At 35.2% G+C, this 22,545-nt stretch overlaps 1 protein-coding gene across 4 annotated transcripts in view; it reads left to right on the top strand.

The window, feature by feature from the left end:
- Positions 1 to 22,545, top strand: part of cux2b (cut-like homeobox 2b) — a 161,396-nt gene that overhangs the window by 69,247 nt on the left and 69,604 nt on the right. For all 4 annotated transcript variants that reach the window (XM_042761629.1, XM_042761628.1, XM_042761630.1 and 1 more), the window contains one exon: positions 641 to 688. In XM_042761629.1, coding sequence (XP_042617563.1) covers positions 641 to 688 — 48 coding nt within the window. The remainder of the gene's footprint in view (positions 1 to 640; positions 689 to 22,545) is intronic.

The following is a 22,545-nucleotide window of genomic DNA, read 5'->3' as shown; positions in this document are numbered from 1 at the left end:
ATAGTTTTTTTTTGTTTGTTTAAATTTTAGTGTAGCCAAGTCAGTTTAGTTTTTGTATTTTATTTCAGACAATGTTGTTTTTCAAGTAATACTTTGTATGTTTGTAATGTTTGTTTTGTTTTTTTAATATCTTTAAGAGATTTTTCATTAAATTTTTCAGCATAAAATGTTTTTCTTATATTTATATTTATTAGATGCACCAGATGTTGGGAGTAGAAGTATAGGGAATTGCATTTTCTTAACCATGAAATGCCATTTGACTAAAAAAAAATAAAAAATAAAATAATAATAATAATAATAATTAATTAAAAAAAGTAAAAGGTCATTCTTCACCCCAAAATCAAGAGCAAAATTATATTAAAATATATTTTGCATAAATAAAATATAACCTACTTTATGATGATTAGAATCTTTTGCATTGTGACTTTTACTATTATTATGCCAATAAATAATTCTCCCAAAAAAAAAAAAAAAAAAAATCCTACTGACCCCAAAATAGGCTTTATTTTCAACAAGCTAAATAAAAATGTTTTTTTTTTTTTTATTATTATTTTTATTTTTTTATTATTGATGCAGTGTCACCCTAACCAGTTTCTGACCAGGTTTTGTGGGATTCATCAGTTTTGTTCTCTGTGTTTAGGAGGTGTTGGAGATGGTTTCGCCCGTCCTCAAGAGTTTCCAAGCTCAGGTCAGTCAACACTCCTCGTTTAATTCATATAACATCATATCCACCTCAAAAACAGTGCAGCTCTCATGTCTGTTCATGCTGGAGATATTTGTATATTAATACATGAAATAACATCCAAATCAGTTGATTGCATTCAGGCATCCGTCATTGTTTCTCTTTGTTTTATTTATCCGTTTGCTGCCTTTCCCAGGGATCAAAACTCTTTCAGCATAACGTCATCCGTATCTGTGCCCACCCCCCCACAGGCCTTCGCTCTATTGACTGGTATCATTTTCCCGTCAGACTTAAGTAGCATCTCTCCTCCATTAAGACGCAGGAGTACAGGAGGCCTCTCTCACTCTCTCCGTCATGCTGTTGTAATGGTGCACTCCCCGTTCCTACCCTGACATGCTCCTGTCGAGAAAGTCATCTGATCTCCTCTCAAAGCCAGTGCTCGAGCCATTAAACAGCAGATCATAAATCATATTTGCAATCCTCGTCTGTGGTCCAGAAATCTCCAGCATACTGAATGATGGTGCAGGTTTCCCGTCTCATAAGGAGTGATTCGCTGCTGTGTCCAGCTGGCCACATGATGTTGTGTTGTGTAGGAATGCAATGGCATTTTCATGAAAAAGTGTTTTAGGCCTGATATTAAAGGGAAAGTTTACCCAAAAATAAACCATCATTTACTCACTCTCAAATTGTTCCAAGCCTGTATGAGTTTCTTTCTCCTGTTGAACATAAAAGAAGATATTTTGAAGAATGTTGGTAATCAAAAAGTTAACAGTAGCCATTGACTTCAATAGTTTGGAGAACAAACACTATGGAAGTCAATGGGGACCAGAAGCTTTTTGGTTACCCACATTCTTTAAAATATTTTCTTTTGTGCTCAGCAGAAGAAAGAAACTCATCCAGGTTTGAAACAACCTGAGAATCCAAACACAAGTGGTTAGTCGCGACAGATCGCTGCTCATGTCTGTTATTGACATGCTCAGATCTGTCTCCAGTGGCCACTTGTGATTGGATTTCATCAAGATTTTCTGAGCGTAGAGCTCGTTGTGAGTGTGAGGTCCTGTTGAACATACTTAACGTGCGCTGTGGTGGTAACAAGCCTCAGCGCTTACGTGAGCGATAGAGGAAGCTTCAAATGTCTGTCCCATTTCATGATCAATTCACAGTGGATAAAGTCCTGGCCTTTATTCAAATAAATAAATTTTTTTATATCTTGTTTTTACATGGAAATGTGTCTGATTATGAAAGTAAAATTGCAAACAGGCTTTTAAATTTATTTAAGCAATAAGACTTGTTGCTGTGCTGTACGGTGAATATAGTTGTAGCATAAGGGCATTAATAAATACAATCAGGGTTTCCACGGTTAATGGAAATCCAGGAAAAGAATCAAGGAATTTTTTGCAATCTCAAAAAAATAAATAAATAAATAAAATAAATACAAAATAGTGTATATAAAAATATAAAGTTAAAGGCAAGTTAGCCTTTAATTAATTAATTAATTTATTTATTTTTCACTTCAAAATAGTTCATAACCATAATGAAATTGTGCAATTTCTTTTAAAAAACAATTGGAAAACTCATTGGAACTCATTTATTTAAATAATTCCTTATTTAATCATATTAAATTACATTTTTTCTAGCTGTGAACCGCTCTTAAATATTCTTATTTATTTTATTATGTGTTTTGTTTTGTGGCATTCATTTCCTGACATAGAGTTTAATTGTTGGTGTTTTGGCTTCTGTGCAGTGATGTTGCTGGTGTACAGGTGTCATAATTGTTACAACCAAGTTTTTGCACAACTGGAATGACCTATGCATTTTATAATTTGTAGATCTAGAGCAGCCGTGACTGAGAGGTGCATGATGAGTAAACTTCACAGGGACCACTTACTGCTGGAGAAGTTTAACAGTGAGAGTAAACTACGCGAGCTTGCAGCGTTATGTAGGTGGAGTGTGTTTGCGTGTTCTGGGTCCCTCTGAAGCGTGTGTGTGTTTGTGTGTTTTAGGTCTCTTCGGCCCTCGTTCTCCTCCCTTCTCTAGCACCGTGCTTTCTCGAGGTCCCCAGTGGTTCTTGGACCCTTATCGTGCCACTTTTAAAAGAGAAGTCATATGCTTTGAAGTGTTTGCGACATGACAGGTTTCTCTTTTCTTTCTGTTTCATTTCTGCGCGTCCCTCCCTCTCCTCCCCTCCTGCCTCGCCTGCTAATTATCGTTAACCAGGCGGCTGATTAGAAACACACGTCGACCTAGATTCCCGAAGCGTTCGGTCGCGTGAAAGGGTTAATCCCCGAGCTGGTGGATGTCATTGGTCTTCTCCCTCCTCCTCCTCCTCCTTCTTCTTCTTCATCCCAATCGTCTTCTCTTCTTCTTTCCTGTTCTTTTCTCTTTCGGAGTGGAAGAGAGCTAATGAGGTCCCGTCAGAGCCGGGGAGAGGTGTTAATTTGGCCTGTGAAGTGGAAAGGAGATTAAGGACAGTAAGAAGTCGAGTTTACGGCTTAAAATACATCGCTGTCCTTATTAATCCAAAGGCCCTGGGAGACCAGCAGCACTTTTTGGTTTTATAATGAAGAGTGTCTTATAATGAAGGTAATTTTAATAAAATTTACTGCGAGGAGGCTTGCGTCCGACGGCGTGTGTGTCTTAATAGAGTCAGCCGCACCGCTGGGCTGATATCAGAGAGGTGTCGACGATCCCTCGCACGCACTCCAGACTTTTTCTCCCTCTGAGAGGTGTTACGCCACACAGCGCTCACCTTTAGATGGAAAATGCTTGCAAACTTTTGCCAAGCATGTGGAAAAGTGAAACAAAGAGCAAATCACTGCCAGTTGGACTAATACGGCACAATGCACCTTTAGGATGCCATATGGAAATTAACCCCTTTAAAGCCCAACAGAGGAAATAACACTTGAATAATAATGAAAAATCTCCTTTTTTTTTTTTTTTTTTAAAGAACAGTATATTGAACATTTAAAAAAAGAAAATTTTTCATGTTTATCATGTATATCATATATACATGATCTTTTCAGCCCTTTATGACTCCTATACATTCAAAACATTAAGATAAAAAAAAGATAAAAAGTCATTAAATCATTTAATAAAAAATTAACATTATAGCAGAATACTTATATAAAATGCATAAAATATCAGTCGTCAAAGTGAAATATCAGTCATCACTCCAAATATCACAACAAGAAATACTCACACAAAAATCATATAAAAATCATTAATCACACTATAAAAACATGTAATGCAATATTTAAAGATTAGTTTTGTGATCAGAGCTATTATATGTGGATAATCAAGTAAAGTAATGCAATGCAATACAAAGATGAACAAATAAAAGTTCCTCAAAAGCCTGAAGTTCATATTTGATACTTGCATGATTTTTCTGAAAAATTATATGTGGATAATCAAGTAAAGCTGCACCAACAATATAAAAGTTATTCTTACATGATTTAATTGCTAAAAATCAATAAAGATTTCACAGCAAGAAGACACGTGTAGCACGAGCTGAAGGACTGCAAGAAGGACATTTGTACAACGAGCTGAAGGACCTTTAATTTTTATAATTACACTGATCATTTAGAGTCCTCAGAAAAGTAAAAAAAAATAACACCTATAACAGAAGACAGAAGGCATGGAGTAGATTGTGTTCAGCAGCTTTTTCAGCAAAGTTGGGATCATTTAGAGGCCTTAGATATGTGCCTTAAAAAAACTCCTGTCATTTAAAGAAATATTTTATCCATAAGTGAAAAGTCAGGTTATGTATCACTTACAGAGTCTCATGGACTTTTTTTAACAATAATTTTCATTTGTGGTTAAACTAACCCTTAAACTATCCATTTTGATTAGGTCCAAGTTCTGTTATTCCTACAATATCATATCTGATCTCTGAGCTTATGATAGGGATCTATTTGGGGTATTTAGCAGGAATCTGGTACACTTTCTTTTAGGACGTTTTGACTAGGAGCAGATGCTTTTGTGTCGCTGGTTTAAGATGTCAGGCCCGAATTAACCAGTCAGCTCATTTTCTCTCCCTCTCAGTGTCTGTTGGTGCTCGCAGAGAGAAAACATCCACACAGGGCCCTAATTATGAAAACTTGCTTTACAAAGATAATCCGAGGAGTAATTTAGCGTGCACAATGAGAGTCGTGGCGCTGTGCAGATGGAGAATCTGATAAATAGTTGGGAACATGTAATTAGCAACTCGGTTCTGTTTCGTGCCATTAACCCCTGCAGCCCAGAAATCTTCACCCGCCATTATCAGACGAAGAGGTAAAACACAATCCAGCTGACTACACAACCCAAACAAGTCCCGCTATTCATCTCGCTCAGCTTGGGGATTCGCAGTCAGACACCTGTTTTCTGGGGCAGGAGGGTCTCGGGTGCTTCAGGAGAACATTTAAGACACTCAGCACTAAATTATTAATCTGTGGAGTGGATGGGTTTTCTGCACACGTGCACACATTAGTGGGTTTACTTCTGGATGCATAACATTCTCAAAAGCTAATATAGTACAAAATAAAAAATACATCATAGTACAAGCTCTATATATAATACACACAACCATAATAGAGCGATAGGGACGTTTGATGCTCTTTATTGGACACGTATGTAACACAGCGTGACAGGAAGGTATTGGGAAGAGAAAAGAAGAATCTGATTCAGATATATTGTGTGTTTTGTGTGACATTTCAGAAATAAAAATGAACACAGTTTATTTTATTAATATAAACTACTGTTGGGTGTAAGTTTGAGTGTGTGTTTTTTTTTTAATTGAAAGTTATTTTATTTATTAATTGTTGTTTTTATTTCTTTTTTTTAAAAAAAATGGTACTTTTATTCAGCAGTGATGCATTAAAGTGATCAAAAGTGACAGTACAGACATTTATAATGTTACAAATAATTTCTGTTTCAAATAAATGCTGAACTTTCTGTTCATAATAGAATAATGAAAAACGTATTTCCACAAAAATATGAAGCAGCTCAATTGTTTTTAACATTTTTAATAATCAGAAATGTTTCTTAAGTAGTAAATCAGCATATCAGAATGATTTCTGAAGGATCATGTGACACCGAAGACTGGAGGAATGATGCTGAAAATTCATCTTTGATCACAGGAATAAATTACATTTTAATAGATATTCAAGTAGAAAGCACTTATTTAGAATTTTAATAATATTTCACAATTTTACTGCATTTTCAAGCAAATAAATGCAGCATTGGTGAGGCTCCAAGAGACACTAAATTAAATATTCGTAGTAATATTATTATGCTCCTGCTTATGAACGATTAATCAGTGCATAATATTTCAAAAGGAAAAATCTTTATAATGTATTTTAATCAAAGTAATATAGTATCTTGCTTCACCCTTCACCTAAGAAAATATTAAGATATAATATCATAATGCGCATTTTGCAACCCAATCAGATCGCATTGACTGAAATGAAGTCCCACCCTCCTTTTTTTTCTCATTTGAATATCAGAAATGTCACATTACAGGTTGTTAATGTCATTTCATCTTGACTTTTATGCTGCGTCTTAGTTTGTAAGTAAATACTAGGTGCTTGCTTGTTTGTAACAGGTTCTCGCACTAACTATAATTTATACAGCATCATAAATCACGATACTCTGTCCGTTGTTTGTTTGGGCCTGTAAGCTCAGCTGACCTTGTGGTGTGGCCTGAATATCTGCAGCAAGGTAAGTCTCTCCTTCTTTGATCCAGCGACAACACGTACAGTAGGGCCGGTCCTTCCTCTGGTTTTTGATTAATTCCTGAAGGAAATGATAATTCATCTTGAATGTATAAATATGTTATGAATCGTGGAATAAATCAAAGAGTAAAGGCACGATAATTAATTATAGCAGTATGTAAGAGAAGAGCGCGTTATGTGGCTTGCTTCCTCTCAGCGTTATGATGAGAAGAGCTGTAATTACCTTCCTGTTCTAGAGGCTGCCTCCGGCTGTGCCGATTTGTACGCTCCTGTGGGCCTGGCGGTCGTAAACCTTTTCCCAGGCTAATTGTCATGAGGGCCTAATGCACTGCCATAGTTAAAGTGACTGTCTAGAACTACAAGTTCTGTTCTGAAACACTCCTATGATGCCTTAAAATGCTGTCTAGGTAGGCAGCGCACTAGAGTTTGGAACAGCTACTGCATGTTTGAGGTGGATGAGTGCATCTGGATCATTTTCAGGTGTGTGTGTGTGTGTGTTTCTTCAGGCATTGTCTTAATTTTATTGAGTCGAAACATTAGCGAAAGCCTTTCAAGGTTTAATTGCAAATCAGTTTAAAAACAGTTACTGCTGAGCTACTCGATGGACTCGCTAATATGAATGTCAAATATCAACAAGGGCTCTCTATTTTGGATTTTAACTGTACTTCAGATCCCAAACCTATTCGTAAGGTCTTAAACAGCATTTCAAATGAGGCATACTAACATTTAGACAGTCCTTTGTTCAGAGTTAGCATGCTGATGTTAAAGATGCTGTTTTACTTTTCAGATGTGTGACTGTCAATACACCTGTCCTTTTTAGTGCTGTTTGCTAAAGCAAGAATTACTGTTATTGCTTACATTTCTGATTAGGTTTAAAAAAAAAAGTTATTTTAGGATAATTTATACTTTATAAGTTTGTATAATATATACTTTAATATATAATAGTATTATTTTATTAGGTATTTATTTTTCCATTTAGATTTTATTTTTATATTTTGGTTAATCTTAATTTTACTTAGATTTTAGTAATTTTGTTGTACTTTTTTCTTTTTCTTTTTTTTTTTCTTTTTTTTCAATTTTAGGTTTAGGTTTACTTCTTTTTTTATAATTTTTTTTTAAATTTCTATTTAGATTCAGCTTTTTAAGTTTAGCTTAGAGATTTTAGTGCTGGCAACATTCTTAATTTAAGTTTACATTTTTCATTAAATATTAATTTTTTTATTTATTTTAATAATGAAAATGCTTTTTAATAGTTTGAGTTAATCATAACAAAATAATAATATAGTAAATATAGTATATTAATTTATTAATTTTGAATTAGGTTTTAATTGTATATTTTTATTTTAATGTTTATTTTAAATAATTTTTGTACTTTTTTCATTTACCTTTATTTTTTAATTTTAGCTTGACATTTTATTGCTTCAACATAAACTTGTTTCATCTAATATTTCTATTCATCTAATATTTCTATTTTATGTAATTTATTTCAATAACGAAAACAGTTTTTAACACTTTAGGTAACAATAACGACACTGCCCAAAAGCGCAAGTATTAAGCCCATAACTCATCCTGCACCATAAGTACTGTGTATATAAATGTTACCTCAAATCATGTGGCTTGTTCTGATCTTTTTATTACATTGAGGCCTCAAGACCTGTCCAGAGCCTCGAATATCAAAGAAACTTTAGCATGGGCTTTTTTGATTCGGGTCACCCAACTAGAAACCACCCAAAACACCATAGCAATGCAATTAAAACCTCCCAGAACACCCTAGCGTCGTAGTGCCGATTTTTGCACGAGCAAACACCACTCGCGCTCTCTTCAGAAAATGTGAAAATTAGTTCTGTATTCTACAACTTTCATCCTACCTCAGAGTCCCTATTTAGTCCTAGAACACATTCTAATGTGCTAATGACTACGGCTGTCACGGGCTGAAGCACACTAGCAGGTTCACGAGCAGCAGGTCCATTAGGTATTCCTGTCACGCCGGTGGCCGCAGCCCACAGAGCTGATATAAATAGGTTGCAGCAGGCCTAAAACCGGGACTCTCCTGTCCTCTCCTCCCTGACTTTATCACCCGTGTCCGGCACGTGTTAGCTGGGTGTGATCTCTGCTGCTTTCTCTTTGTGTCTCTCTCACTGTTCTCACACTCTCTTGTGCCCATGTGGGAGAGAGTTCACAGAAGTGTGAGCTTTAGCCCTGCATAATCTACTGCATTTCTTGCATTACTACACTTTGAAGGCATAGCTCAGTCAAACATGAAAATTCACGTGTTTTTCTTGCCAGGTCTCAGGTAGATCACAGCTTTTATCATGATCTGTTTACAGTGTGTTGATGTAGTGTATGGGAAGCATAACTTTTTGCTCACCCTCAGGCCATTAAATCTGTAGATGAGTTTGTTTCTTCATCAGATTTGGAGAAATGTAGCATTCCATCACTTGCTCATCAATGGATCCTCTGCAGTGAATGGGTGCCGTCAGAATGAGAGTCCAAACAGCTGATAAAAACATCACAATAATCCACAGTACTCCAGTCCACTGCAGCTAACATCTTGAGAAAAAAAACCATTGCCTCCAGTTAAAATACATCTAAACCATCTACTACATTTAAAACACATGTCAAAATTTCCAAACCAGTGCCTCTCTTGTTAAAATAATGGAGAGAAATCTGCACAGATCAAGCTTTCTTTGAAGCCAAAAAAAACTTGTCTGAATCAGTGGGTGGAAATTAATGTGAAAGATCAACATGGGTTGGACTTTTTCAAGCCAAAACAGCTCTAAACGAATAGGTGGACTGGGGTGCTGTGGATTATTGTGATGTTTTAAATAAAACACCTTAATGATCGATTTGTTTCTTACAAACACACAGCTTTTCACTTCTCAAGATGTTAACAGGTGGACTGGGGTGCTGTGGATTATTGTGATGTTTTTATCAGCTGTTTGGACTCTCATTCTGACGGCACCCCTTCACTGCAGAGGATCCATTGGACAACAAATGAAAAAATACATTTCTACAAATCTGTTCTCATGAAGCAACAAACTCATCTACATCTTGGATGAGCTGAGGGTAATTAAAATAAAACCGAAATTTATTATCTATGAAACAATCACAATACCATAAATATACCACATTAAAAAAAATAAAAGCACTTAAAAAAAATCTTTATGATAGTCAAGAGTCATAATAATACAGTGCTACCATGTGCCAAAAAAAAAAAAAAAATGATGGTACTTTTTCGTGAATGCAAACAGCTGCATATTGAGTCTGAGTGCATTAGAAACTAATTTATTCTTTGCATATGCAGCTTACAGAAAGCATAACTGTATGCGTAAGCTAATTTGTTCCTCGTTTTACAAGCTGCCTAAGTTGTCCAAAAGCATGTCAAACCAATTCTACACGGAGACTTCAGCCCCAGTAAAACACGGTAAACATGCATCGAACTGCTTGCTGTTTTGCATTAGTGACAGAATGTCCAGGCAGCCAGTTGAATGTAGGACAGCGGCGGCGGCTGCAGCTATTCAAGAGTGAGGAACACACATGCCATTTATCAGAGCCAAAAAAGCCTGCTCATTTATTTTAGTTTATATTTGAGTTTTGTTTATTTTGTTTTATTTTTTGCTGCTTCTGAAAATGCTGAATAGTAAAATTATTTGATCAAAATCAAAACAGTATTTTTTTTACAATAAGTGACAATATGCTAGATTACAGAAACAACAATGGAGGTATATAATCAATATAATGTAGTTGTCATTGCAATATGTGTAAATGTAGACATATCGCAATAATAACTACATTATATTGATTATACACTGTATGTATAGAGAGAGAGAAAGAGGCAAAAGCTAGGACAATAATTAACTATATTTATAATAATTAACATTTTATATTTATACATTTTATATATAATGAAATAATACAATTTTATACTTTTGTGATATAGTATTACAATAATTAATGCAGTACTGTAAATATTTCAATAATAAATAGCAGTTATTACAATTAATTTTATTTTTTATAATTTATTTATTATTATAATTTTCTTCAGCTAGTTACCAAGGCGATATTTATAATTTTTATTAAATTTAACTAAAATTAATAAAAATGATATAAACATTTTTTAAAAGCTCATACAAGTGATAAAAATGCAAAACAACATTACTAAAAATGTAACTAAAATTAAAATAGAAAAAGAAAACAAATACAAAATATTTTTAAAAAATTATTTATATACCATTACCATTTAATTTAATATTTATTACTGTTTTTTTTAAGTATAGAGAGATTATATTTTTCCTCTCTCTTTTTTTGTACAGTGACAGAAGTATTGTTAAGAGAGTGGAAATGAAATTGGGATGCATTGCAGGCTGGACTTAACCTGCATCACCCACGAGCTCCATGGCTCAGTGTGTCTGTAGCCCATGCATGAATGGCTGTGCTCAGACTGCTGTAAGTGTGTGTGTGTGTGTGTGTGTGTGTGTGTGTGTGTGTGTGTGTGTGTGTGTGTGTGTGTGTGTGTGAGATCCTGTAGCACTACAGCTGTTTAGCACGCGTCGGCCCTCACTGCAGAGCACTGGTTTGTTATGCTGCTAAAACTAATGCCTTGTCTGCCTGTGTATGGACAAGACATTTGTCATTTAGAGTGGCGTTTCTACAGACAGTGTGTTCATGTTCCTGTGTGTGTGTGTGTGTGTGTGTGTTTTATAAATATCTCTCTCGCTGTAGCCAGGTGGAATTGATGCGCTTCAGCACATTTTGCAGGGTGTCGTCAGCGGAGGCTTTAATTTTTACAGTCCTGACAGTGCGAGGTCTCGAGCTCAAGATAAACAAACCAATATACAAACGCTACACCTGTTCAAATATTAGAAACATCTGCGCAACAAACACACACATCACACAAAAAAAAACACACACACACAGTCGCAGACAAAACAGCCATCGCTCTGGTGTCACAGAAATAGGGTCAGACTTACTTCGCACCTTTAAAGAGCATCTGCAGCATCTCTTTGTCTTTAGATTTCACACACCTGGAGGAAATACCCTCGTTATTTTGGTTCCTCGCTGCTTGCTAAACTGTGCAGTATTCAGCTGTATCCCACAATGCAGTACTCTTGACTGCTTCTATCAACAGAAGTGATTTCATGTTAACATCTTTTTTGACTAATTTTTGTTATTTTTATTTATTTTAATTTTTTTTACATGAATTTTTTTTACAATTAATTTAAAATCAAAATTTATTTTCATGTGTTAGATTTCTGGACAGTAGGTTTGTGCAAAATCCAGAATGTAAGAATTTGTTCTCTTTCATTGAATGAGTGTGAATTTGAACCGAACTTGTCACAACACACAGGAAGTTGTAGTTTAAGTTGTAGTTCTTCAAGACGCTTGAAGAAACCTTCCTGCAAAGCTACCTGAAAAACAATGTGCAAGTGTACCTGGACAAAAGCTGTTTTAAATGCAAAGGTTGCTCACGCCAAATATTGATTTGATTTAGTTATTAGAAGTTAACTGATAAATAAAATCCATTTATGACAATATTTTTGAAAGCATCCTTTACAGCATATTTGCACAAGTGCCTAAAACTTCTCACAGTACTGTAGCTTTGGAGGCAGGTTTCTTAAAATGTCTTGAAGATGTTGCTACAGTTCTTCTGGATATAGTTTGTCTCAGTTTCATCTGTTTCTTCATGTAATCACAGACAGATTCGATGATGTGAGATCAGATCTCCATGTGGAGCACCGGCTGTTGTCAGACTGCTTGTGCATTCAAAAATCTCAATAGATTATTATTCAAATGAATGGCAAAATGAATGTTTGGAAATGTAAACTGATATTTTCTACTGATGCACTACAGCAAAATATAGAAATAACTGACTTAAAACCCTTTTTTGGGGTGAAAATACTAATTTGCCTAAGAGTTTTTTTTTTATCTTTCTTTCTATCGTTCCATCCATCCATCCATTTGTCTGTCTACCTGTCATTCTGTCTGTCGTTCAACCCTTTCATCTATCCATCCATTTATTGTTCTGTATATATCTTTCTTTCCATCATTCCAATCATCCATCCATCCATCGTTCTGTCAATCTATAATTTTATGTGTCTGTCAGGCCTATAAACCTTCAAACGTTTTCCAAAACTTTCACATGTTTTTGTCAAGTCCACATTCAAAATCAATCTAGACAAACTCTACTTTTCTAGTTAAAAGTCAGTAACAGTATGTGTATCTCTTTGAATTTCAGTTCATTTTACAGTAATTCCTAGCATTCACATTTGAATTGAACATTCAGCTCTTCATCCTGTTTGCTGCCTTAAAATCAATTCCACTTCAATTCCTGAAATTAACTGATTTTGAATTGAACAAAGCAAACAGGATGCAGAATAGGCAATATTCCTAAGATGGAAGAAGGAAGTCTTGCACAGATGTTTAAGGTCAGATGAGATTCCATTCTAACATTCAGGTTGTTAACTGATGTTGAAAGTGGAATATTCTGGCCATATGTCATGCGGTCTCTTTAACTGCTCTTCATTTATTTACTCATTCACTATAGAAACGTAAAAAGCAAACTATTGAATATATTTAGATTCAATTTATTCCTCAGAACAGATGTTCTGTATATGGAGAGCGGATATAAAAATGTGACCGAATGTAAACGGTCAAAGCTGGCAGAGTAGATGATGGCCCAGAATCCCCGGCCTTGCTGTTTTGTTTGCTTTTGAGCGGCAAAACACACGACGTGTAGAAATGAGACCAGATTCTCTCGGTCTGTGATACGTGCTCGCGGATGTCAAGGAGTGAGCCGCTGCTCGCTGGCACGAACGCACTCATATTAGCCAATAAAAATGTGTGAAATGGGTGTCGGAGCGCGGCCGAGGACATGCCAAAAGAAATAAACATCAGCTCTCTTTCACACAAAAACACGATACCCTCACACACAAAACTGGGGAGGACGGGAACACGCTATCTGCTCCGACAGAACGCAGGAGCTGAGTCAGATAGCGGCATTAGTGTTTGTAATCAAAGCGGTGACATGTGTTTGCAGAGCGCCATCAGCTCAGTCAAGCCAAATGTGCCGCACGTCCAAACACACAAAAAACAACGACAGCTGACTGTGACGTGGACCGTTCAGAAGTGTGAAGTGAACGTGTGAGTGGAGGACTCGTGGATAATTCTGACCATTTGCTGGTATGTGGCTGGTGGAGATAAATGGCGACTTCGATCAGCCTTGAAACCAAGAGCAGAGCTTATTCATCTGTAGAAATGTGCAGCGGCGCGTGTGTAAAGCGATTTATGGCTGTTGTACTTTAACATGTCATCTGCATATGCTGCGTTTAGGTCTTCCAGGGAAAATATGGAAATTGCAGTTTCAAAGCAATTACCATTTAAGCAATATTGTATGTATTAGTTTGGGTGAATCTCATGAAAGCATCCTTTTTGTTTCTTTTTAATGTCGGAGTGTTACGTTGCTGGCCTGAACCAGAACAAGGATGAAGGCACAAATCAATGATGATCCAAAAACATAAACACAAACAATGAATTAAAGGGGATAGTTCACCCCAAAATTATTATTTTTTGTCATTTTCTCACCCTTAAGTTGTTCCAAACTGTATGAGTTTCTTTCTTCTGTTGGGCACAAAAGAAGATATTCTGAAGAATGTTGGTGACTAAGCAGTTGACGGCAGCCATTCACTTCCATAGTATGAAAAAAATACTATGGAAGTCAATGGCTACCATTAACTGTTTGGCTACCCACATTCTTCAGAATATCTTCTTCTGAGTTTCAAGACATAAAACAAAAACATAAACCAGTGTAACAGCATAACATACTTCAAAACGCAAGGAAACATGGCAAAGATCAGAGCGTAAATACAAAACAGTGAAAAAAAATACCAAACAAGATAACAAAACAATGAATGTGAACCAGAATCAGAAGACAAAAATGAGCATGAAATGGATCATGTGACAAAACTGTGAATAAAACTATGACATTAAAAGAAATTACTTGAATTTAGAGCATGGACAAAATTCCAAGCAGATGTGACTTAGAGTGAAATAAAAACTAAAATTTAATCTAATTAAAAAAATTACATAAATTAATAAAAAAAAATTAAAATTTAATTTAATTAATAATATTATTTTTAATTTATACAAAATAAATAATTATACTAAAAATATAATTTTAAATATATATATATATATATATATATATTGTAATATTTTAATTTAATATCTATATATATATATATATATATATATATGTATATGTATATGTATATATATATATATATATATATATATATATATATTATGATATATAAAATATTTGCATCACAGCAGTGAAAAGGAAATGTATAAGCTTGTTATGATATATAAAATATTTGCATCACAGCAGTGAAAAGGAAATTATAACTGTAAGTACTTATAAATAATTACAGCAATGAGAAGGATATTATTATTATTATTATTATTATTATTATTATTATTATTATTAAATGACTTTTATTTATTTGTTTGTTTGGGGGTTAAATATAATTTAATTTTAATTTAATAAGAAATAATATAATTACAAAAAAATATTAAATTGTCTTAAAAATAGGCTTCATTGTCTTAATGAAAAAAAAAAATTCTTATTTCTTTATTTTGATTTTGTGGTGATATATGACCCAAATATGTTCTTGACCGGTTTCGTGAGATTCATTCATGTAGAAAGATCAGTTTCCTTCTGGGAAGCTTTCTTAGGAAATCATAATTTTGCATTGCATATTCATCAACAGGACACAGAATGCATAGAAAATAAAGTATGATTCTTTAATTGGCACTCTTTTAAGTCTTTCCCACTGGTAAATGCAGCACGGCTGTGGTGTTCATGTACACTTAATATCTTGAAGGCAGCAGCAGATATTGTAAGTCTGATTGAACAATAGTCTGTGCATCACAGAGAATTTCATCTGGCTAAAGGATTCATTATTTTTCTCTCCCTGACTTCCAAAATCTCCTGTGTCGGTTTGAACTCCCACTGTCTGTTTAGGGAAACAGAAGCCTGGAATCTCCAGAGTTTTCAGTGAACATTGTGTCGAGCTCTGAAGTGTAATTTCAGTGGAATCTAAACACACTAATTGAATATCATAACTTTGTGAAGCTGCCTCTCCTAAAGGTACCTGAAATTTTAATTTAGACTTCAAAAGAGCTCCGACTTTAAAGTAAATCTATTGTTTTTCATTTAGACTCGCAATTTTCTCCTCTCTCTCTCGCAAGCGGCGTGCCATACGTAGTTATGATTGATCTGGTAATTAAAATATGCAGAGAAGGAAAAAATATTAACCGCTTCTTTTTGTTTTAGAAAACAGCCAACAGTTTTTTTTTTTTCCACCGCAGCAGATAATTAAATTTCGCACATTGATGTTCTTTACGCGGCATTCATCTCCCTCATTATTTTTCCATTTTCATCTTTCTGCCGAGAGATCGATAGATTGATAAGATGATGTTGCTAATCTTAAATAATTTAAGAGGAGAAAAGTTACACTTACTTTGCTGCTGGCAAAGTGTTTGAACTTCCATTCTCCTCTGGAGTTTCACGCAATCCTTCATTCGCTCGCAAAAAAAAGCCGCTCGCCTTACAGTCGCTACGTCAGAGCGGGAGGAATTAATTCATTGCCTTCATTGCTATTTTTCTTGGAAAATATATACAGTATAATGCTACACATTACAGATCGATGGTTGTCAAGACTAATACCCCAAACTAAGAGAGAAATGGCAATTCAAAGAGAGAGCATAAAGTAGGCCAATTAGTACCTTGGGAGCGTTTTGCGGGGAGAGATAGCGCCACAATGTGTCATTTGCGCTAACGCTGAGGCCGATTGTTTATAATATGACCTGACAGTTTGTGGCTCTCCAGTATCGGATTAAGCAAAATACTAATTAACATTTGGCTGTGCGAGAAGCTGGTGTGGCACTCAAAGGAGAGAGTTTAGAAAAATCAAGCAGAAGAAACACGAAAAATACTTTGTGTCTTATTTTCTGCTGCAGGAAAAGGCAGGAGTCTCCATAAAACAAGTCCTCCTTCTTTGAACGTTTGGATCAGAAATCTGTGGCTTCCTAAATTGAAATCTTGAGAAATAGATGATTTGATCAAACCTCTAACCCGAAAATTTCAAGGTCACTGCTTAGTCCTATTTGAAGTTATCCTTACAGGAGTAGTAGGGCAGTTTATTAAGCATATTTCATAAATGATTTTTTTTTTCTGAAGCACAGTTTAAAAAACTTAAATGAGATATTTGAAAAAGAACTCTGATCAAAATTAGAGAACACTTACAGATACCTCCATGCTATTGGTGTGAATCTGGCACCTGGTGCTAATTTCCTTAATTATTTGACAAACCATATTTAACTGGCAGCGTTCCTCCAATTGCATGATTGCAGGCTGCTCTAAGGTGACTGAGAGCCTGCGACATGAGTTTGTCCAGATGAAGGCCAAAGGGATGACCTTTTCAGCCAAAAAGCTGTTTTTTTTATGTAATCGGTTCAGCACTGCAGCTGGAATTGCTTGCCAGTGCAGCGCAGAACAGGGTACGGTTCTGTCTCGTCATGTTTAAGAGAAGTCGGACTGAAAGCGCACTCTGCAGTGATGAAGCCACTCATCAGAAGAAAGAATCAAAAGTCTAGACTCTTCTTTGCTGAGGAGCATGTTGTGTGGAGAGAGGAGAACTAGTCCAAAGTTCACTTTAGTGATGAGAGCAAGTTTAATTTATTTAGGTCTGGTGGGAAACATTTGGTTTGGCATCAAACTCTTGATGGACTGAACCCCAATTGCCTAAAGAAGTCAGTGAAAGGTGGAGGAAGTGTCATGGTTTGGGGATGTTTTTGTACTAGACAATGCCCCCGTCTCTGCAAAATGGGTAAAGTAGTTCCTTGGCGCAAGAACATTGAAATAATGAAATGGCCGGCCCAGAGTCCTGATCTACCGTAAACCCAACTGAAAATTTTTCTGAAAGTTTTTATTTCTGACAGCTGTAAACCTCCAAAATTTTAGTTGTAATCTTCTTTCTTGCTACAGTGGTTACAGTTCTCTAAGTTTATCACTCTGTTTTTGTTGAAATGCCTTGGTTATTCTGTCAAACATGTCAGTAGAACAGTGGTATACCTACAGCTAATGTCCTTTCACTCACACACACACACACACACACACACACATGTAATGACATTTATATGTACCACATTTTTTATAATATTTAAATCAATATGCCTTACTGTAATACTACTATAATACTAAATACTTATATTGATTTAAAATTGCATAAATGTTTATATTACAGTAATGACTTTAAAATTAATTAATTTTTGCATTTATTGCAGTAAAGAGAATATAGGGGTTAAATGTGCTAATTGTCATAATGTCAAATTGCAAAAAAAAAAAAAAAAAGAGTGCGAGAGAGAGAAAAACTTATTTAGACAAAACAAAAAATCATTTTTTGGATTTGGACTTTTTTCATGACATTCAGCCACATCGCAAAACCAGCTTCCTTCACTGTGTATCTTCGTGCTATATTAATGATTTGAATTCTTACCATATCTTTGCAATTAACCTCCTATCAGGCTGGAAGGGAAACTGAGCACTCGTTTCCTGAGCACGTTTGCTCTCAAATATTTGTGTACCTGTTAATAATCTCTCGCTCAGCTTTCTTCTGAAGCAAACGTTTAGTTCAATTAAAGTGGCATCTATTCATCCTCTCCGTTCCTGTGGTGATGGTGATTGTCACCCTTTTAATTGGTTCTCGAGGGATTAGTGTCAAGGCCTCTCTTTTTCATTTTCCTCTTTTCTTTGCAGAGTAGCTATTGACCGCTGACTGGTGTGAAAGGGCCATGCCTTAGAACAGGTTTACATTTCTTTTGAGTGCAGAGCATCACCTTTAGTCCTGCACTGAGCTCACAGCTCTGATAAGATTTATTTTCCATCTATCATCAAACAAACAGAGCTGAAATCAGAAGTTTGCTGTTAGAGAGAAACTAGCTAATAGTAGTAATGCATTTGTAGAGTGGCAGTAGTTCAGCTTTTCATAGTTTAACTTTTCCAGTAACAAGCAAAAGTAGCCTAGTGTGACAAAATGTACATACTGCATATGCAGACTCGTGAGGTGATAATCAAACACTCTCCTAGAAATCTTCTCTCTTTCGCTTTTTATTTCTGTCTTCCAGGTAACACTAGGAAGTCTGATTCGTTTCAGCAGTTCTAAAGGTTTTAGTTGCTCATTGATTACATAGATTGTAGCAATTGTTTATTTGTTGTACTTAGTGTAACGTTTTCTGTTTTGATGCAGTCACCTTAATTGATATTGACATTTTTTATAACAGAAAATACAGAAAATTTTAAAAATTCTAAATATTTCTAAATTCTAAATATATAATTCTAAATATATTTCACAATATATTATATATATTCTGAAAAATATTTAGATTTATAAATACTTAACATTTTGATATTGACTTAATATTGTGTAAATATTCAAATGACAGTAGTGAATTTGATGTAAAATGTTTTTAATTGTTATATGTGTTTGCGTGTATTTAGTATAATGTGTTCAGTCACCTTAATTGACATTGTTTTTATAATCAGAAAAAATGCTGAAATATATATGTATATATTAAAGCATATTATATAATGAAATTAAGAGGATATATATTGTTTGGGTGTAATTTATGTATACATTTTTTAAAAATCATTCTTATTAAACTATCATTAAACTAAACTCGAGTACAGATGGGAAGGTAGGTTTAGGAGATGATGACTGAAATCAGATTTTTGGCAGACTTTTATTTTAACCATCTTACTTTCAACCCTCTTAACATAGACGCTTTTTACCATCCTATCAGTTCCTGATGGATAAAATCAAGTCCCACCCTACATTTTTCACTTTGAATATCCTGTTTCTCTCAGAAATGCATCACATAATGATGCATTTAAATGGGTTGCAAATGCTGTTGCTTATTGATTTTATCAGTGTGAAATTGAGTGTTTCTAGCTCGGGTTTCAGAGCAGCTTCCCCAACTATAATTGTGAGCCATCGCTTGTGTGTTTGTATATAGCAGAGATGTGAAGAATGACTGGAGGTGCACAGAGATCTGGCGATAGTGCCGTTTTATTACTTTTCATCCAGTGGTCTGAAGGACAGACATGTATTCCCTGACTAAATCAGCTCAGTGTCTTCGGTCCCGTTCAAACATGCACGCGCAGCTCTTCACATGCACCGCTGCCTCGGCTTTCTTTAGTCTCCGCTTTCTTTATATCACTTTTTAATATGTCTTTTAAGATTTAGCAGATGATTCACAGGGATTTAATATACATTTAATTGCAACTTTTGTCAAGTCATGCAGATTCCTATCCTCTTATTCACACTGTCAAATATCCATCACGTGCGAGGGTTTATCAAACGGACAGAGGACGATGTTTACCGTGGTTAATCCAGTTTACCTGCACACGATCCGTGACACAGAAGACTCTATTTATATTGTTTTTAAGGCTTGTTTCATCAGACATGAGGAGTGTGTAATGCGAAGTGTCATTTAAATGCTAACTGCATCTATTCGACATATAAATAGCAGCACAGCTTCTTTGTGACTTTCAGCGTCACGTTCCAGTGTTTGCTTCCTTTTAACCGCAGAGAGATTTTAAAATAACAATTGATACAATAACAGATGCCAGCAAACAATAACAGGGTGTTTCTTCAACTTCAGGCATGTTGATGGCCCGGAACTTGCTTCTTTTCAAATGTTTTATGTATCAATTTAATTGTTTTACTCTTGTCCCAGATCCAGATCTTCAGTCTTAGAATATGAAAATCCATTTAAAAAAAAAAAAGTATTGTGTTCACTGCAACAAGGACACCTTAAAATACAGTGTAACCAAGTAAAATGAACAAAAAACATTGATTTATTTATTGCCAATCTTTTTGGCAAGTCATTGTCAGATTATATAAACTTTTATAATATTATTGAATTGTATTTATGTGCATATACAGTGGTTGAAGAAATACCCTCAATGCATTGCTACAATGACCCCACTGTTGTGTTTGATTCAGAAGTCTTTAGTACATGATTGTGGCCTTATGTAATGTAGATTTGTTTGATTTCTCCATCTTGTGTTTTTCAGGATTTTTTATTTTGTCAGTTTGATGCATGATGGAAGTTGTTTGTTAATTGCTGATATGACACTCTTTTCCATAACTCTTTAGGTACTGGGTCAATGTCTGGCTTTACTGTATTAAACACAAAAGCTTGTATTATACTAAATATCATTGATCATTTCCAGTAATGTGATTGTTCCCAGGTCAAACTGCACACAAAGCTGACAAGGTAGCAAGCAACAAAATATAAAAAATACCAAATCCAACACACATCAAAAAAAAAAACGCATTGGTAAATCATAATTATGAGATAAAATATTGAAATTATGAGACACTATGTCATAATTCTGAGATATAAAGTACAAATTATGACATAAAATGTCCTTTTTCCTTATGTGACAGAAATAGGCCTTTCATAGAAATGTGTTTGGAAACAATCATTATTTTTGCAATTCCCTTTGGTGCTATCTTTAAAAGTGAACATGAAACTGCACTTTTGTAAAATGAACATTATTTGTAGATCATGAATTGACTGGATCCTGACATGTGAGTGCTGGAGAGAAAGAGTTGAAGTATAAGAGGGCTTGGTGACTAAGATACACATTAAAGAGGTTTCAGAGAAACCTTATCGTCTTTACTGTGTTTTCTTGGAAAAGTAAGACCAGGAGTGTGTATTATGAAAGTAAATAGGGTTCAGTTTGATTTCTTGATGACCTAAAAATCCTGTTTTTGTAAGCATCATCTGGGTCACCAAGAGAAAGCGCTATTACAGTGAATGCATCCGGCCAAGAAACTGGCATTTAAACAGACTGAATTTACGTTCCGGCTCTTAGAGTTTGGCACGGGGACGCGGTGCTCTGCGGAAGCTTTGGCCGTTGTCCAGGCGGTCACGGAGGAGGAAGTCCCAGCCTGGAGAATTATGGGACTCATCAGCGTTCACTGTAGCTCCTCTGGGTCTCATTCTACTCGCTGCTGATTTATACGGCGCGAGTGGAGGAACGAGGCCTTGCAGGTCATATTCATACATGCCAAAGTGGCTTGAAATTATTAGCTGCTTATCACCAGCCGATCGGCACGATTCTTCACGTGTCAGGACTTTTAAAATAACCTGCAAACACTCGCAGCCGTAAAAAGACATCATTCACACATGCGGCGTCAGTTGTGCTGTGTCTAATTTCTGATATAATGTTTTCACACAAACTAACAGACTCATGCAGACGCTCAGGTCTAGGTTAATGCCTCTCTTTGTTCCGAGCGGCTGCTAATTATAGCAGGTGATGACACACCTTCACGCCGCGCCGGTGATCCGTCATTTGACAGCCCGACGTGAGAGCTGTGAAAGAGGAAGGATATCTCTCTGTGAAATATGTATGACATCAAAAAGCCTTAAAGGTTATCACAAATTAATAATGAGAGTATAAAGTTGTAAAAAATAGCCCGGCCATGGTGGGTGGGGTGTTTTAAATGTTTAATGTCGCATATGGTGCTTGTAGATGACCACCAAACTCCTGCGCCATCACTAGGAGCTCAAGACACTCGACTGGTCCTTTAGTGAGGTTGCAAGTGTTTCATTTTTAGTCGTGGTGCTTTAAAGGGGATGAATAAGAGACACAACCTTCTCTGGGTTTTAGCATGTCAACAGTGTGGAGATGTTTCTAATTTCATCTCTGTTATAGCTCTGCCTCTACATCTATGAGAACGCAGCTTTTATGACAAATTTACAGCTTATTTTGGTATTGTTAATATACTATTGTAGATTTTATGAATACTTTGAATTTTTTTATTTTTATATTTTGTGTTTTTAATTTAATGACAGTAATTTTGCTGTATTTTTGTCATTTTTATTCATGGATTATATATATAATTTTTATTCATTTTAATTTCAGTTTTTGTTAGTACATCAAGTTAAACTAAAAAAAAAATACCTAGCAACTAACTGAAATAAAATCATTTTCATTTTTTATTTCAGTTAACATTTATATATCAGATTTAAACCTTTGGATTAGTTTTACTGTTTTACATAAATTAAGAAAATGTTTTT

This window comes from Cyprinus carpio, chromosome A8 (genome assembly GCF_018340385.1).
Source record: "Cyprinus carpio isolate SPL01 chromosome A8, ASM1834038v1, whole genome shotgun sequence".
NCBI lineage: Eukaryota > Metazoa > Chordata > Actinopteri > Cypriniformes > Cyprinidae > Cyprinus > Cyprinus carpio.
The sequence above is the reverse complement of the archived record's forward strand: the minus strand, read 5'-3'. Positions and strand labels throughout refer to the sequence as shown.